General features: G+C 45.8%; 1 protein-coding gene across 4 annotated transcripts in view; it reads right to left on the reverse strand.

Moving 5' to 3' along the window:
- The window catches only part of ska1 (spindle and kinetochore associated complex subunit 1), a 49,830-nt gene that overhangs the window by 12,300 nt on the left and 18,700 nt on the right, over positions 1-18,830 (reverse strand). For all 4 annotated transcript variants that reach the window (XM_085974897.1, XM_085974889.1, XM_085974902.1 and 1 more), the window contains exons 4-5: positions 9,531-9,625; positions 3,581-3,715 (exon numbers count right to left, since the gene is read on the reverse strand). In XM_085974897.1, coding sequence (XP_085831023.1) covers positions 3,581-3,715; positions 9,531-9,625 — 230 coding nt within the window. The remainder of the gene's footprint in view (positions 1-3,580; positions 3,716-9,530; positions 9,626-18,830) is intronic.

Here is an 18,830-nt window from a genome sequence, read left to right on the forward strand (position 1 = left end):
AATGATTTTTTGGGGGGGACTTACTTACTCTTCTGCATTTAATATTTAAAAAAAACCAAGATAAAGCATTTAAATATTTGAATGGAGCAGCTATCATTTGGTTATTACTGTTTCTTTTTAAAATTGTACAAATTACATCTCCACAGAACCTGTACCACCACAAGGCACAGCACACCAAGTAGTTCAACAACAATGAAGCATGCACCACCGAAACCTGGCTGACCCAAGTCCCCTGCTGAAGAATGGCCTCTAATCGGTTAGCAATACCACCCCAATGTACAGAACTGGGTCAGGCCTTCGGTGAATCTGCAAGCACTGTGCTTCACTGTTTATAGCAAAAGCTGCACTTGATTAACATTTGCAGGAAACACAGCTGGTTTACTTTAATAAGCCCTGTGGGGATGGGGAGCTTAGAAGAATTTGACATCTGATTGAGAAAGTACAATACCATTACTATGTGCATAGTGGTTATATTCTTCTTACATATTAGCTACTATGATTGCTCCCATCTTAAGTAGATTTGTACATAAAATTCCAGCATTTGCAGATTTTTTTATTTATCTATACGTACCAGTCAAGTTTGAATGAAGTAAATATATAATAAAAAATTCAATGATACATAGTAAAAATATCAGTTAGTCACTCTTTGATCCAGTTATATCATGGATGAATAACGAGAACACTGAATCTAAAGAAAAAGACATAAGAAGTACTTAGAAACTAAAGAGGACAAAGGGAATATGAAGAACTTAGGAGAGAAGTTAAAAAATCCATCAGGAAGGCAGAGAGAAATTACAAAATCAAATTATCAAGGGATATAAAGAAATAATAGTGTTCTATAGACACATAAATAAAGGAAAATTAAAAGTAGGGATAGGGCTATTATAGGATGAGCAAGATAAACTCTCAGGTAATGACAGAAGTACTGAATAACTACTTTGCATCAGTTTTTACTAAAGATAATGAAATAGACACTTAACTAGAGGATGAGCTTATAAAGAATAATAGTTAGGATAGGAGAAAATAATTGACAAACTAGCAAAACTAAGAGGGTAAAACCCCATGGTATGCCCCCACACAGACTCAAGGAAACTAGGAAGGAGATAGCAGAGGCACTAGTTTATATGCACAAAAGTTCCATAGAAGAGGAGGGTAGTTCCAGCGGACTGGTGGACAGCTAATGTTGCTCCTATATACAAAAGGGAAATAGAACAAAGCCTGGGAACTATAGACATGTCAGCTTATCGTCAGTGATAGGAAAGATACTGGAATCTATACCAAAATAAGTGATAGAAGAGCAATAGAGACAGAAAATAATAAAAAAAAGTCAGCATGGATTCCTTAAGGCCAAGTTATGCTTAACTAACCTGATAGAATTCTTTGAAAAGGTAATGGAAAGAGTAGACAAGGGTAAGACAGTAGATGTCTTATACTTGGATTTTCAAAAGTCCTTTTATAAAAAAGGTACCACAAGGTAGGCTCATGACAAAGGTTAGGGCTTGTGGAGTCAGGGGACAAATAGCTGAATGGATAGCAAATTGCAAAAAAATAGAAAGCAGGGGGTAGGGGTAAAGGGCAATGTTCCCTGTAATTTGTTTAGACCACGCAGCCCCTTTAACTGACTGTGTGGCCTATTCAAAAGTCCGATGTGCGCGGCTTTTTCAATTTAAAAGCTGGCTCACCGGCTGCACAGGACCCCTGGAGCACTGCATGACTTAAAGGGAACATTGGAGGAACGTAGAAAGCAGTGTTCCACACGGATCAGTGCTGGGACCACTGTTAATCATAATTTACATTAATGATTTGAACTTGGGAATAAGTAACGCAATATCAAAATTTGTAGGGGATACCAAACTGGGGGTATAACCAACACTGAGGAAGAATGCAATATAATACAAGACGACATTATAAAACTTGCAGATTGGGCAATTAAGTGGCAAATTAACTTTAACAGATAAATGTGAGGTGATGCACTTCGGTAGGAAAAACAGAAACATTGGCCCAGAAATTCGGGTCGGGGGTTTCCCGTGGGTGCAAGCCCCGATCTGCACTTACCTAGCGCGCCAGCCATTGAGCTGTGGGCCCGCGTGGGATTCCAATCCTGGGCCTGCTCCAACTGCCGGCGCGCAGCGCTTGCGTATCCCAGGGCGCAGTGAGTTCGATGCGTCCCCTGGGATCACGTGGGCCATGGAGAGCCAATGGTAGCAGGGAATGCTTCATTCATAAGTTTGACAGGAAGAGCTGTCAAACCTATAAATACTATAAGCCCCAAAACATTACAAACTTCAAATAAATTTTAAAAAACTATCACATTTTTAAAATAACTATAAATTACATTAAATAACTATTTTAAACAATAATTTAAATTTGATTTTTTTTTTACATTTTCTAACGGGGCTAAAAATAAACTTACCTTAATTTAAAGTATTTAAAAATAATAAACCTGTGGAAAAAATGTTTTAATTTTAATTAATTCACCACTTACCTTATTAAAAGCAAGCCTTGCGCCTGCTTTTTAAAAGTGTAACTGCTGGAGACTTACCCTCCTGGAAAAACCTGGGAAAAAAATGTAAGTTCGATGCGCATGCGCCGCCTCTCCAGCGCATGCGTTCCACCTCTCAACCCCTTTTTTCAGGGGAATGGAAGTGCCGTTTCCCGCGCATGCACGAAACCGGCACTTTCGTTGGGCCGACGCGCGAGTACCCAGTGTGTACTCACGCATTGGGACCAGAATTTCTGGGCCATTACCTACACCTTAGAAACTAAGAAACTGAGTGGGGTAGAAGAGCAAAGGGATCTTGGGTTACAGGTGAACAATCATTAAAAGCAGCATTGCAGGTCAGCAAAGCAATTAAAAATGTTTACAAAGCACTGGGGTTTATTTCTAGGGGTATAGAATTCAAAATTAGTGAAGTTATATTTCTGGTCAGTCTGCACTTTTGAGTACTGTGCACAGTTCTGGTCTCCATGCTACACAAACATTAGAAGCACTGGAGAAAGGGCAATTTTTATTTTTTTTAATTAAAATTTTTTTTTTTTTTTTTTTTTTTTAAAAACAAGGATGGCACCAGAATGGAGAGATTACAGCTGTCAGGAAAGATTGAACTGGTTGGGGCTTAAAAGGGAAGATTTAGAGGAGACTTGATACAGGTTCTTTAAAATTATGAATGGGTTGGACAGGATAGATGTGGAGAGAATGTTTCCACTTGTGGGAGAATCCAAAACTAGGGGCCATAAATACAAGATAGTTACTAATAAATGCAATAGAGAAATAAGGAGAAATTTCTTTACTCAGTGGTTAGAATGTGGAACGCGCTACCACAAGAAGTGATTGAGGCAAATAGCTTAGATGCTTTCAAAAGGAAACTAGATGAGTGCATGAGAGAAAAGGGAAGAGAAAGATATGCTGAAAGGCTGATGAGATAGATGGAATGGGAGGAGGCTCATGTGGAGTATAAACACCAGCACAGACTAGTTGGGCTGAATGGCCTGTATATTCTATGTAATCTTGGGTGTAAAGTAGCTCTACACAAAATTCTCTTTAATTTGTTTCAGACTGGAACGGTTTTATGAAACTTACCCAGGGACATGGTTAAATTCCTCCATCAAGAGGTACTCTATTTCACGAACAAAATGTTTGGGCTTGGCAGCATCCTTTTGAGGTTTAAGTTTAACAGGATCCTCTTGGACGCTTTCACCTTTCAGATCTGCTGTGCTGAAAATATACAACATAATAATCCCGTCAGTTTTAAATTATAAATCGCACTGGAACAGACATTGACGCCAAGGTTTAGACCAGAGATACCAATGTTCAAGGACTTCAGGCTTAATCTAGGGTATTTGATGTCTTTATTTTTAAGTGCTATAAATAAATTGGCAGGAAACAAAAAGCATCAAATCACAGAAAATTTTTAAGTGAGTAAATACAGTATTTTTTAACTACTTCATTGAATTGGATGAACCAGTGTTAACAATTGTTCTCACAAATTAGTTGCCTAACACAGGTGCCAAGAGAAGGGACTGCGTTCACAGAACCATATTTCAGCTACAGAGCCTTTCAGTTCTCAGTTTCAAACTAAAGCATCCATGCCTGGAACATTCAGTAAAGACGGGCACTAAATTATCCAATCTCCATTACCTCTTGATTGGGAAGAAAAAGGCTGCCAATTTGGGTGAAAACTATGGAGCTACTTGCTGCTTGGAGCCCAGAGTTCAGATACGACTGCATGGAGTTAGGTCCTTACCCTATCCTCTACAGTAAATGAGGTATGCAATAGAGGAAAGCTACAGGAGGCCATGAGTTGCAGGTGGAAGAGATAAGTAGGGAAATGCATCTTGGCATTCCTCCACCACAAAAAAATTACATTTACAAATATACATTTAAAAATCTCATACTTTTTCCCTGTAATTTTCCTTCAGGCATCCTTCATACAACCTTTCCCACTCTGTGAAAAGTACACATTTTTCTCAGCTGTATGTATTGTTCCATTCAGCAAACTTGCACAACATGTTAGAGGCCAATGTGAATAATTAACAGAATGGTGATACCACTCTACTGAATAGCTCTGGACATCATGGGTTGAATGAGGCCATTCTATTCGGCATATTTATTAACCACCCACCCAATTAATATTCCTCAAAAGGAAATAAAATCCAAGTGCCATAAAAGGTAGCAATGGAATGGTCAGAAAATGAGAGACTAGATTGAATTCAATCTGAAGGCAACAATTGTGGATTGTAGGAAAGAGAAGATTCCATTTATTTCACCACCTCAGGACACCTCAAAGCACTTCACAGACAATGAAGTACTTCTGAAGCGTAGTCACTGTTGTAATTTATGGAAGCATCACAGCAAGTTTATTTATGCACAGCAAGGTCTCATGACCAGCAGTGACAAATTAATCTGTTTCAGTCATGTTGGCTGAGGATACATGTTGTCTAGGACATCAGGAGATCTCCCCTGCTCTTTTTCAAATAGTGCCATGGGATATTTTACATTCATCTAAAAAGGCAGACAGGGCATGTTTAAAGTCTCATCCAAAAGACAGCATCTCTAACAGTGCAGTACTGAAGTGTCAGCCTAGAATATGTGCTCAGGAGTGGGGCTTGAACCTACACGCTTTCTGACTCAAAGGCAAGTGTGCTACCACTGAGCTAGGGTTAACACTTAAGCTTACAGCAGACTACCCTACCTGTTAAGACATTGCATTCCAGGGTTATTTGAAGCATGGGGGGGAAATTCTACTCAAATCTGCCTCGCTCAGGAATGAGATTTAAAAAAAAACTGTTCTTTGGATGTGTTTTACACTGGCAAGGCTGCATTTATTGCCCAGCCTTCCCAAAGGTGATGCTGGTGCTTCTTCTTGAACTTGATCAGCCATGATCTCATTGAATGGCGGAGCAGGCTCGAAGGGCTGAATGGCCTACTCCTGCTCCTATCTTCTATGTTTCTATGTTTCTGCAGTCCTTGTGGTAGTGGTGTTCCCACAATAGCTTAGGTAGGGAATTCCATGATACTGACCAGTGACAATGAAGGCATAACAATATATTTCAGTCAGGATGGTGTGTGACTTGAAGGGGAACTTACAGATGGTGTTCCCACGACATTGCTGCTCGCGTTCTTTTTGGTGGTAGAGGTCATGGGTGGGGTGAGGGTGCTGTTTAAATAACCTTGGTGAGTTGCTTAAGTGCATCCTGTAGATCATACATTATGCAGCCACAATGTGCTGGTGATGGATATTGAATCCAACGGCAGGGGCACCAATCAAGCAAACTGCTCTGTCCTGAATGTAATTGAGCAGAGTGTTGTTGCAGCTGTACCCAGCCACTTATACTCCTAGCTTGAGCCTTGCAGATGGCAACTAGGCTTTGAGGGATCAGGTGAGCCACTAGTTGCAGAGTACTCCTCATCTGCCTTGTTCTTGATGCCATGGTGCTGATCTTGCTGGTCCAGTTAGACCGCTGGTCAATGATGACCTTTTAAGATAGAGATGCTGGGGAACTTGGTTATGGTGGTGCTATTGAAAGTCAAGGGAAATGGCTGGACTTTCTTTTGCTCGATATGATCATTATCTTGTACTTGCATAGCTTAAATGACACCTGCCACTTATCAGCCCAAACCTAAATGCTGTTCAGATCCTGCTGTAGGCTGGCATGGGCTGCTTCATTAACCCATTGTCCAGCAGTTGTAAATAGATTACCATGTGTGCTAAAGAGGGTCGACTTGGTTTCCAATATCCATCATAATATATCATCTTGGAACCAGCTAGACCCCAACGATATCCTGCTTACCTTGGCTTCCTGCACTGTTCCAATGAAGCTCAATGGCAGCTCGAAGAACAGTACCTCCTCCTTCGATTAGGCACTTTACAACCTTCTGGACTCAATATTGATTTCAACAACTTCAGACCACTGCTCCTATTTTTTCCAGACAGCAGGTGCTCCACTAGACTCATCTTTTGCTTCTTTATTTGTTCCATTAACACCCCTTTTTTCCTTGCACCATCATCCTGTTCATCATTTAATGAGCCCTTTCCTCCCCCCATCACAGTCTTTCCCTTTTGTTCTTTCCTGCCCCCTCCCACCCCACCCCACCCCTCTTTCCCTGGCTTTGTACGTGCTTATAAACTGTTAAATCTCTAACTTCTTCCAGTTGACAAAAGGTCATCAACCTGAAACGATAACTGTTTCTCTCTCCATAGATGCTGCCTGACCTGCTGAGTATTTCCAGCATTTTTTGTTTTTATATTAGCCCATCACTAGGAGCAGGTGGGCTTCATAATTTTAGCCAGTTAAAGAATAGCTGTGCACACAATATTTATCTGCTAGTCAACCTCCCATAGCATTGCATAGAGTTCCTTCATCGTCACTGGGTCAAAATCCTGGAACTCATCCTGAACAGCACTGTGGGAGTACCTTCACCACACGGACTGCAGCGGTTCAAGGCGGCAGCTCACCACCACCTTCTCAAGGGCAATTAGGGATGGGTAATAAATGCTGGCTTTGCTAACAATGCCCACATCCCGTGAACGAATAAAAAAAAGTCAAGACCATGTGCAGTCTTCAGCAATGATCCCTTTACATTTTTTTGTTGTTGTGCAGCACACTCAAAACACTGCGCCTGCGTGGTTTCTCCCCCATTTAAAAGCCGGTGAGCCACCTGTGTGGGAGCTGCAGAGAGTGCTGTGCAGTTGCGCAACTTAAAGGGAACATTGCTCTTCAGGTGCAGCAGTTATTGGACAGAGAATAATTGGATCATAGAATGCTGATGTAATTCAGTCCCCATTTTAAATTCATACATTGTCTTTTACATTTTCATTATAAATGTGAACATAGGAATTAATACCATGTAAACAGTGGATGTGGTGTATTTGGACTTTCAGAAGGCTTTCGATAAGGTCCCACATTAGAGGTTAGCGTGTAAAGTTAAGGCACATGGGATTGGGGGCAAGGTACTGGCTTGGATAAAGAACTGGTTGGCAGACAGAAAGCAAAGAGTTGGAATAAACGGGTCTTTTTCCGAGTGGCAGGCAGTGACTAGTGGGGTACCGCAGGGATCGGTCCTTGGACCCCAGCTATTCACAATATATATTAATGATCTAGACAAGGGAACCAGATGTAATATCTCCAAATTTGCAGACGACACAAAGCTGGGTGGGCACGTGTGCTGTGAGGAGGATGCCGAGAAACTCCAGGATGATTTGGACAGGTTGGGTGATTGGGCAGAAGCATGGCAGATGCAATATAACGTGGATAAATGCGAGGTTATCCACTTTGGTAGCAAAAACAGGAAGGCAGATTATTATCTGAATGGCAATAGATTGGGAGAAGGGGAAGTGCAACGAGATCTGGGTGTCCTTGTGCACCAGTCGCTGAAGGTAAGCATGCAGGTGCAGCAGGCAGTTACGAAGGCAAATGGTATGTTGGCCTTCATAGCGAGAGGGTTTGAGTACAGGAACAAGGATGTCTTGCTGCAGTTGTACAGGGCCTTGGTGAGACCACATCTTTTGAGTATTGTGTGCAGTTTTGGTCGCCTTATCTGAGGAAGGATGCTCTTGCCATGGAAGGAGTTCAGCGAAGATTCACCAGGCTGATGCCTGGGATGGCAGGAATGACGTATGAGGAGAGATTGGGTCGATTGGGCTTGTACTCGCTGGAGTTTAGAAGAATGAGAGGGGATCTCATTGAAACTTATAAAATTCTGACAGGACTGGACAGACTAGATGCAGGAAGAATGTTCCCGATGGTCAGGGGGTCCAGAACCAGGGGTCACAGTCTAAGGATAAGGGGTAAGCCATTTAGGACAGAAATGAGGAGGAATTTCTTCACCCAGAGAGTGGTGAACCAGTGGATTCTGTACCACAGAAGGCAGTAGAGGCCAATTCATTAAATAAATTCAAGAAGGAGTCGGATATATTTCTCAAGGTTAAAGGGGTCAAGGGGTATGGGGAGAAAGCAGGGACCGGATACTGAATTTGGATGATCAGCCATGATTGCATTGAATGGCAGAGCAGGCTCGAGGGGCCGAATGGCCTACTCCTGCTCCTATCTTCTATGCTTCTATGTAACTTGTCATGCTGTAATTACATCATTCTGCCAGCGGGGAGTCTGCAAAGCCTCCACTGGTGAAAGAGTGCAATTACAGCACGACAAGTTTACATAGGCAATTTCCATTATTAATGTAGATATAGGAATGCATAATAAAAAGTTAACAGAAGATGGTAGGTCGTTAATATATTATTATGCATTGCATCTTAGACCGGCAAAGTCACAAGGGAAATATACCAACATTTTTTGTCAATTAAGGTACAGAAAAATACACTCCCTGTTGAGAAATTGTGATACACAGCCATAGCCCACAGTGCAACAATAACATGTGAACATCATCCCTCCAAATACCCTTCCAGGTTACACATCATCCGAACTTAGAAACATACCACAATCGCTGAATCAAAATCTTGGAATTCCCCACCCAACAGCATCATGGTAGTAGTATCACCACAAAAATGTCAACATGTCAGAAGAGGATCCATCACCATCTTCTCAGCCAATAAATGCAGCCTCGTCAATATTGCCCACATTACATGAATAAAAGGCTGAAAAGAGCAGGAAAGAAAATTACGTACAGCAAGAATTAATGGCCAGATGATGCCAAACTGTAAAGGAGGAAGAGACATGAGGGGGAAAAAGTTCCATAGTTTTGAGATCCTGGCAAAGTACAGATTAGAACTGGAGACAGCGTGATGAACCTTGATTTCAACTCTGCGAGAAGGAAGAACATTTAAGATGGTGTATCGAGAACTTAAGAAATGAACGTTCAATGAAACCTATATCTGAAAAGATGTTTAAACCCCTAAGCAAGCAACATTTGGTTGTTAAAAAATGGCATTCCTGTTGGAGGTGGATGAAAAATTCAACAAACCATTATAAAAAGTTAATTTAATTCACAGAAGCATTTTGTTGTGAATCGTTAGTAGAAATGGTAATGTGCAAGTTGTGGGAATTACACTGTAATGCTATACTTCACCCACCTGGTCTGAACAGCTTTCCTGGGGAGATGAGCGGGAGTATTTTCCAGTAAATGATGTGCTATTTCAGAATTTTTCTGGACCGAGTTTCTCAGATCCTATAGAAATAAATCATTAGAAGTAAAAACTAACCCTAAAAAAGGATGACAAAATTGCATTGGCTTCTGACTATTAAGCTGATTCAAATTTCCACAATCATGCAATAGTAGAACTTTTAGCAATAAATTCATGATATAAATCTTCACATAACTAAAAGTAAAAAAACAGATGTGATACTGGCAGAGTGAGCTTTCAACAAAATAGACAGGCGAGTCAAAATTTCATTCACAGGAGCACTGATTGATTGATGCTACATGACATTTATGACAGTCAGAAATTTTATGTAAATAGAATGAATAGAGCGCCAGTAGTTGCTTTGCAATTCTACGTTGAATCAATTGTTCCTTTTTTTTGTAAACCGAGCAGAACCATTTCTACCCTACGTAAACTTAAGGTCATCCAAAACTCTGCTGCCCGTGTCCTAACTTGCAACAAGTCCCGTTCACCCATCAGCCTTGCGCTTGCTGACCCCCATTGGCTCCTGGTTAAGCCACGCCTCAATTTGAACATTCTCATCATTGGTTTTCAAATCCCTCCATGTCCTCTCCCCTCCCTATCTCTGTAATCTCCTTCAAACCCACAAACCACCCCCCAATCCCGAGATATCCGCGCTCCTCTAATTCTGGCCTCTTGAGCATCCCCAATTATAATCGCTCTACCATTGGCGGCCGTGCCTTCTGTTGCCTAGGCCCTAAGCTCTGGAATTCCCTCCCTGAACTTCTGAACCTCTCTTTACTCCTTTAAGATGCTCCTTAAAACCTAGCTCTTTGACCAAGCTTTTGGTCATCTGCCCTAATTTCTCCTTTCATGGCTTGGTGTCAAATTTTGTTTTAAAGCACTCCTATGAAGCACCTTGGGACATTTTACTACATTAAAGGCGCTATATAAATACAAGTTGTTGTTGGTGTTGTATTTAGAATTTCTTTTAAATTTGACAAAGATTATGAACTTAGTAAAGTACTGATTCAGCAACATACGGAGAGAGCTGCTATTTTAACCTGCAGATGTAGTTGCTATTGACCCCTTACAATGGATTAAAATAGAACACAAGAACTCTTCTGACCATTCAGTAAGCCTGACCTAGATTGTGTCTCTGGTTCAATCCCAGGTCTTTGCTGAGTTGGTTGATCTCTGCCTGTGTGGTGCTAAGGGTGCAAAAACTGGCCGCAATTCCTCTAGATTAGAGGAAGAAAAAGGCCAGGATTCATGTTCCTTATTGCTATCCAGTGACCTTTGCTGGAAGGCACATGTTTCATAGGGCAAAAACAGGAATGGTTTGGCTGTGAAGTCTTCTGCAGTTGGATAGTCGGCTGATAACACCATTAAAACAGACTAATGAATAAGGCCAGCTACTGGAAAGTAACGCGTCATGTCCTGTCAGGAATAAAATATCTTCAGGAAAGAAGGGGAGAACATTGGCAAGAGAAAAAAAGCTAGAACGTAGAACATGATCTCAGCTGTGCCATCATAGAATGGCAAGAGAAGCCAGATGCAGCCCCGTGGGTTTTTTTTTGTGGGGAAGGGGAGAGAATATTATGAATGAGTACAGAGATATCTCAGACTGATTCTCTAATTTTCCAAGTAACTGGTTGTAGTGTCTCAGCTGGGGTAGGTGCATGGAATACAATGCTGGAAACAGGGAAAAGAGGGGTTGGAAAAAAAGCCCACATATAAAAAGTATAGGGCATCAAGTTAGAAGCAAGTGTGGCTAACCACGCCAAACAAGTTAGAAACACTCCAGCTTTTACAGATTAGTTAATTGAGGTAGTAATCTTTAAAGTCATAAAATAGACAGAGGTGCACCCCATTTTTAAACTGAGGCAATCACACTTGTAAATTTGTGTGGGTGGGGGGGGGGGGGGGGGGGTTCAATTTTAAAATTCTCTTCCTAGTTTTCAAATCCCCCCATGGCCTTGCCCCCCCGCCCCATCTCTAACCTCCTCAAGCCCTACAATCCTCCTAGGTCTCTGTGCTCCTCCAATTCAGGTCTCTGGTGCATCCCCTTTTTTAATAATCGCTCCACCACAGGCGGCCCTTAATTCACCACTTACCTTGTTAAACATAGAAACATAGAAGATAGGAGTAGGCATTCGGCCCCTCAAGCCTGCTCCGCCATTCAATGAGATCATGGCTGATCATCCAAATTCAGTACCCTGTCCCTGCCTTCTCTCCATATCCCTTGATCCCTTTAGCCTTAAGAAATATATCTAACTCCTTCTTGAATATATTTAATGAATTGGCCTCTACTGCCTTCTGTGGTAGAGAATTCCACAGGTTCACCACTCTCTGGGTGAAGAAATTCCTCCTCATCTCTGTCCTAAATGGTTTACCCCTTATCCTTAGATTGTGACCCTGATATACCTATCAATTCCTCCAATAAAAGGCGAAGTGTTACGAAGGTGACTAAAGGTTTTTATTGACTAAATAACAGCCCACTCTCGTGGGTGATCCGATCCAAGCAGGAGGAATACCAGCCAGTCGCTCACCTTTATACCTGGCCTGGTGGGTGGAGCCAAGGCGGAGTCGGCAGTGGTCATCCCAGGTATAGCAGTGTGGCAAGAGGCGACCTCGTACCGTGATACAATAGTGGTCAGTGATACAGTTATAACGAACAGTGGTGAACAGTGCTAACGATAGTGAACGTGGTTTACCACATTCACCCCTTGTTTAGAATTAAGTCCGGCGGGGTGAAGTGTACTACCAATTCTGGTAGGTCAGTCTGTCCGGAGGCTTCGTAAGCCTCTCCGATCGCCGCAGCGGTGGTGTTGCCTTATCCGGTGCTGGTGCCTTATCCGGTGTTGATGCTGGTGTTTGCGTGGTCGGCGAGGGCTCGTGGGGTTCCGGCATGCCGTCTACCTGGACTGAGGTTGGGGGGGGTGGTGGCGGTGTTTCCGGATCGGCTGAGGGTGCGAGGTCTCGTAGGGAGACAGTGTCCTCCCGCCCGTCTGGGTACGCCACGTAGGCGTACTGGGGGTTGGCGTGCAGGAGGTTCACCCTCTCGACCAGGGGGTCCGTTTTATGGGTCCTCACGTGTTTCCGCAGCCAGACCGGCCCCGGGGCGGTCAGCCAGGTTGGTAGAGTGGTTCCCGTAGTCGACTTCCTGGGGAAAACGAACATTCGTTCATGGGGGGTGGTGTTAGTGGCCGTGCAAAGTAATGACCGGATGGAGTGCAGCGCTGTCGGGAGGACTTCTTGCCAGCGGGAGGTTGGGAGGCCCTTAGACTTTAAGGCTAAGAGGACGGCCTTCCATACCGTCGCGTTCTCTCTTTCCACCTGACCGTTACCTCTGGGGTTGTAGCTGGTGGTCCTGCTTGCTGCAATACCTCTCTCTAGGAGGAATTGCCGGAGTTCCTCGCTCATGAAGGAGGAGCCCCGGTCGCTGTGTATATAGTTCGGGAACCCGAACAAGGCGAAGAGGGCATTCAGGCACTTAATGACCGTGCTACTGGTCATGTCGGGGCAGGGGAAGGCAAAGGGGAAACGGGAGTACTCATCAACGATGTTGAGGAAGTACACATTACGGTCAGAGGACGGGAGGGGCCCCTTAAAGTCGATGCTCAGGCGCTCGAAGGGGCGGGTGGCCTTGATCAGGCTTGCTCGGTCCGGCCTATAGAAGTGCGGTTTGCACTCCGCACAGGTCTGGCAGTTCCTGGTCATGGTCCTGACCTCCTCGATGGAGTAGGTCAGGTTGCGGGCCTTAATGAAATGGTAGAGTCTGGTGACTCCGGGGTGGCAGAGCTGGTCGTGGAGGGTCTGAAGCCTATCGATATGCGCGCTGGCGCATGTCATTCGTGAAAGGGCATCAGGGGATTCGTTCAGCTTGCCTGGCCGGTACAAGATCTCATAATCGTAGGTGGAGAGCTCGATTCTCCATCTCAAAATCTTGTCATTCTTGATTTTGCCCTTCAGCTTGTTATTAAACATGAAAGCCACCGAACGCTGGTCGGTGAGGAGGGTAAATCGTTTGCCTGCCAGGTAGTGCCTCCAGCGCCGTACTGCCTCCACGATCGCCTGGGCCTCTTTCTCGACCGACGAATGTCGGATCTCGGGGCCCTGTAGGGTCCTTGAGAAGAAGGCCACTGGCCTCCCCTCCTGGTTTAGGGTGGCGGCTAAGGCGAAGTCGGAGGCGTCGCTCTCCACCTGAAAGGGGATGGACTCGTCCACTGCGTGCATCGTGGCCTTGGCTATGTCTCCCTTAATGAGGGAGAAGGCCGCGCACGCCTCCTCCGTGAGGGGGAAGGAAGTGGCTTTCAGGAGGGGTCTGGCTTTGTCCGCGTAATTGGGTACCCATTGGGCATAGTAGGCGAAAAGCCCCAGGGTTCTCCTAAGTGCTTTAGGGCAGTGGGGGAGGGGTAGCTCCATGAGGGGGCGCATTCTTTCTGGGTCGGGGCCGATGATTCCGTTCTCCACTACGCAGCCGAGGATGGCAAGGCGCGTGGTGTTAAACACGCATTTCTCCTTATTGTAGGTGAGGTTCAGCCGTTGGGCCGTACGGAGGAATTTCTCCAGATTCGCGTCATGTTCCTGCTGGTCGCGGCCGCAGATAGTGACGTTATCTAGGTAGGGGAATGTAGCCTGCAGTTCGTTCTGGTCAACCATCTGGTCCATCTCCCTTTGGAAGACCGAGACCCCATTAGTGACACCGAAGGGGACCCTAAGGAAGTGGTATAGGCGCCCATTCGCCTCGAAGGCGGTATACTGGCGGTCCTCAGGGTGGATAGGGAGTTGGTGGTAGGCCGACTTCAGGTCGATGGTCGAGAATACTTTATACTGTGCAATCTGATTGACCATGTCAGATATGCGGGGGAGGGGGTATGCGTCCAGCTGGGTATATCTGTTTATGGTCTGGCTGTAGTCGATGACCAGGCGGTTTTTATCGCCGGTCTTTACGACTACGACCTGGGCACGCCAGGGGCTGCTGCTCCCCTCGATAATGCCCTCTTTCAGGAGGCGCCGCACCTCAGAGCTAATGAAGGCTCTGTCCCCGGCGCTATACCGCCTGCTTTTGGTAGCGACGGGTTTGCAGTCAGGGGTAAGGTTAGCAAACAGAGAGGGTGGCGGGACCTTGAGGGTGGAGAGGCTGCAGGTGTTACGCGGTGGGCGGTTTAACGTTTGCTGGTTGTTGACTGTGAGTGGGGGGAGGGGTCCACCGTATGCTAGGGTTACGCTTTGGAGGTGGGATTGGAAGTCCAGCCCTAGTAGGACGGCAGCGCAGAGATGGGGGAGGACGAGGAGTTTAAAGTTTTTATACTCCGTGCCCTTAACCGACAGGGTCACGACACAGTAGCCGCTGATGTCCGTGGCGTGGGACCTCGATGCCATCGAGATTCGGCTGCGCGTTGGTAGGACAGAGAGGGAGTAGTGGCTCACCGTGTCTGGGTGGATGAAGCTCTCCGTGCTTCCGCTGTCGAACAGGCAGGTCGTGGCGTGGCCGTTCACTTTGATGTCCATCATTGACTTGGACAGATGGTGCGGGCGGGCTTGGTCCAGGGTGACGGAAGCTAGTGTGTAGCTGAGCGAGTCGTTGTCATCTGCGGGCGAGGCGGTCGGGCGTGGTGAGTAAAATGGCGTCTCCCACGAGGTAGGGCCCCATGAGGCACTATTGGGGTCGGTTGCCTTAATCAAAGATGGCCGCCCCCATGACTCATGTGTGGGGATGCTGGCCTCAGTTGCCCTAAACAAAGATGGCCGCCCCCATGACTCATGTGTGGGGATGCTGGCCTCAGTTGCCCTAAACGAAGATGGCCGCCCCCATAGTTCGCATGCGGCACTGCTGGCCTCTGAGGATCCGCTCCTGCAGGCCTTGGAGAAGTGGCCTTTCTTCAGGCAGGTTCTACATATGGAGTTCTTGGCTGGGCAGCGCGACCTCGGGTGCTTCTCCTGGCCACAAAAAAAACAGCCGGCGGCCCGATCGCGGATGCCCGATGTCGGGGCCGGTGCCGGGGGTGGCGGGGCCGGTCGGGTCCGGGACGCCGACGCAGAGGTAGGTCCCGGGGGCGGCGCTGGGAAGGGTGCTGTGGTAGGGGTCGGGCCCGAGTCCCAGGGTCGCGAGCAGTACCTGGTGAATGCTTCCTGATCTTGGTGGGCCACTTCCAGGGAGATAGCGAGGGCTTCAGCTTTTTCCATGCTGAGGTCTTTAGCTTCCAGCAGTCTTTGCCGTGAGTACTCGGACCGTAGGCCTTTCAGGAATGCGTCGCGGATATTATCTTCAGTATTTTCGGCTGCCGACACCGATTTAAAGTCACAGTTCCTGGCGAGTGCATATAGCGCCTGTGAGAATTCGGCTACTGATTCTCCTGGCTGTTGCGGCCGTGATCTTAGGAGGTGCCTAGCGTACATGTAGTTTACCGGGGTCCGGTACTTCTGTTTCAGCAGGTTGATGGCGGTCTCGTAGGTAGTCATGTCCTCGATGAGAGTGTATACTCTCGGGCTCAGTTGTGCCTGCAGGACACTTAGTTTGGATGCCTGAGGGACGCTGGATTCTCTCAGGTATGATTCGAAGCAGACCAGCCAGTGTTTAAAGTCTGCGGCTGAGTTTGCTGCTCGTGGGTTCAGGTCCAGGTACGGCGGTCTGAGGGCTCGCAGCCAAGCTGGCTGGTGTGGCTGTGCTCCTGGGAGCTGCGCTGGTGGCTCCTCCGCCGGTTGTGACTCGTTGTCGGACATCATTAAATTTAGTCAATAAAATTGATATACCTATCAATTCCTCCAATAAAAGGCGAAGTGTTACGAAGGTGACTAAAGGTTTTTATTGACTAAATAACAGCCCACTCTCGTGGGTGATCCGATCCAAGCAGGAGGAATACCAGCCAGTCGCTCACCTTTATACCTGGCCTGGTGGGTGGAGCCAAGGCGGAGTCGGCAGTGGTCATCCCAGGTATAGCAGTGTGGCAAGAGGCGACCTCGTACCGTGATACAATAGTGGTCAGTGATACAGTTATAACGAACAGTGGTGAACAGTGCTAACGATAGTGAACGTGGTTTACCACAGACCCCTGGTTCTGGACTCCCCGGCCATCGGGAACATCCTTCCTGCATCTAGTCTGTCTAGTCCTGTTAGAATTTTATAAGTTTCAATGAGATCCCCTCTCATTCTTCTAAACTCCAGTGAGTATAAGCCCAATCTCTCCTCATACGTCATTCCTACCATCCCAGGTATCAGCCTGGTGAATCTTCGCTGCACTCCCTCCATGGCAAGAACATCCTTTCTCAGATAAGGCGACCAAAACTGCACATAATACTCAAGACTTTATGGGATTTTTCTGAGGGTATTTTCCCTGTTATGGGATCGTCCTGTGCAGATACGTGAAAGACTGGTTTGTTAAAACTCCAAAGAATGCATGGCAGTTGGCTGTGACAAACGACCTCAGTCATCTAGAATGTATGGGTTCGCCCGACAGTCCTGGAAAAAGGAAGGGGGCCATTGAACTTGATTAGAAAGGCCACTCTAATATGCAAAAGCACTTCTCACCTCCATCTCAGAAGAGAAGCAGAACAATGAACCCACTGGCCTCAGCCAGCCGAAAGGGAGCCAGTTTGTTTTCCCCCAACACAAAGACCGAAGGATATGTCCCAGACTTAGGGCCATTAATCCAATACACATGGGTCCGAGGATGACTCATCACTGATTAAGCACCGGAGTGCTTAGAAACAATAGGATTTTAAAGATTGGCAGGAAAAGATAGGGGCAGCCAGACCACTATAAAAATAGATTCTTTTCCACCATTCTCTCTCTCTCTCTCTCCCTGCTCCAACGAGATCGAACTTACAAGAAGTACCAGCACGGTGGCATAGTGGTTAGCACTGTTGCCTCACAGCGTCAGGGACCCGGGTTCGAATCTGGCCTCGGGTGACTGTCTGTGTGGAGTTTGCACATTCTCCCCGTGTTTGCGTGGGTTTCCTCCGGGTGCTCCGGTTTCCTCCCACAGTCCAAAGATGTGCGGGTTAGGTTGATTGGCTATGATAAATTGACCCTTAGTGTTAGGGGGATTAAATACGTGGGGTTACGGGGATAGGGTGGGATATGTGTCGGTGCAGGCTCGATGGGCCGAAATGGCCTCTATCTGCACTGTGGGGTTTCTGTGATTTCTGTGAAACCGACTGCGTGTGGGGGTAAGCATATTCTCTCAGAAGTGAAGTTTTTGGGCTATTCCGAGGGTGGGAGCTTCGTTTGGTTCAGCCAGGCGAAGGGGTTTATGCGACTGGGTAATTCGTTGGTAGGGGTGGAATTAGAGTCCACCATAGCAACAAGGGAATTACTGCTTGTTATAGTCACCAGTTTTGTACTGTACATATGTTGATTGTAATCTGGATTTTATTCTCCACAGGGATAGTGATTTTGTTTAGTAGTGCATATTTTAGCACCAAATAAATATAAGTTTGATTTTTCACCGAAGCATTCCTGTCCGGGACTTATTTCATTTACACTCTGAATAATAATTCTCGGGTATAGAACTTTCATAAGGCGGGGGCGATTCGAACCGTCCGTCTAGCAATTGGGCTAGGATCAAAAACCGCTTACACTCTCTTCACGGAAGAAGACGTAAAAATCTTCCTGGAAATAGTGGAGAACCAAGGCTCTAGCGAGAATGAGGAAATGAAAGAAATTAGTATTAGTAAAAAAAAAATTACTGGCAAAATTAATGGGACTGAAAGCTGATAAATCCCCTGGACCCGATGGCCTACATCCTAGGGTTCTGAAAGAGGTGGCTATAGAGATAGTGGATGCATTGGATAGTGGATGCATTGGTTGTCATTTTCCAAAGCTCCATAGATTCTGGAATGGTTCCCGCGGATTGGAAGGTAGCAAATGTAACCCCACTATTTAAGAAAGGAGGGAAGAGAGAAAACGGGGGGGGGGGGGGGGGGTGGGTGCTACAGACCAGTTAGCCTGACATCAGTAGTAGGGAAAATGCTAGAATCTATTATTAAGGACGTGGTAACAGGACACTTAGAAAATAATAATAGAATTGGGCAGAGTCAACACGAATTTATGAAAGGGAAATCGTGTTTGACAAATCTGTTAGAATTTTTTGAGGTTGTAACTAGCAGGGGAAACCAGTGGATGTGGTGTACAGGAAACTTTCTGGTATCCGGCACCAACGGGACCGAGCTGTTGCCGTCCCATCAAAACTGCCGGACAAACCAGCGCTAATGTTAAAACATAGAGCTTCAGCTCCGTATCTGGCAACAAACCCTACAGCCTCA

This window comes from Somniosus microcephalus, chromosome 2 (genome assembly GCF_052327205.1).
Source record: "Somniosus microcephalus isolate GS21.2 chromosome 2, FLI_Smic_1.0, whole genome shotgun sequence".
NCBI lineage: Eukaryota > Metazoa > Chordata > Chondrichthyes > Squaliformes > Somniosidae > Somniosus > Somniosus microcephalus.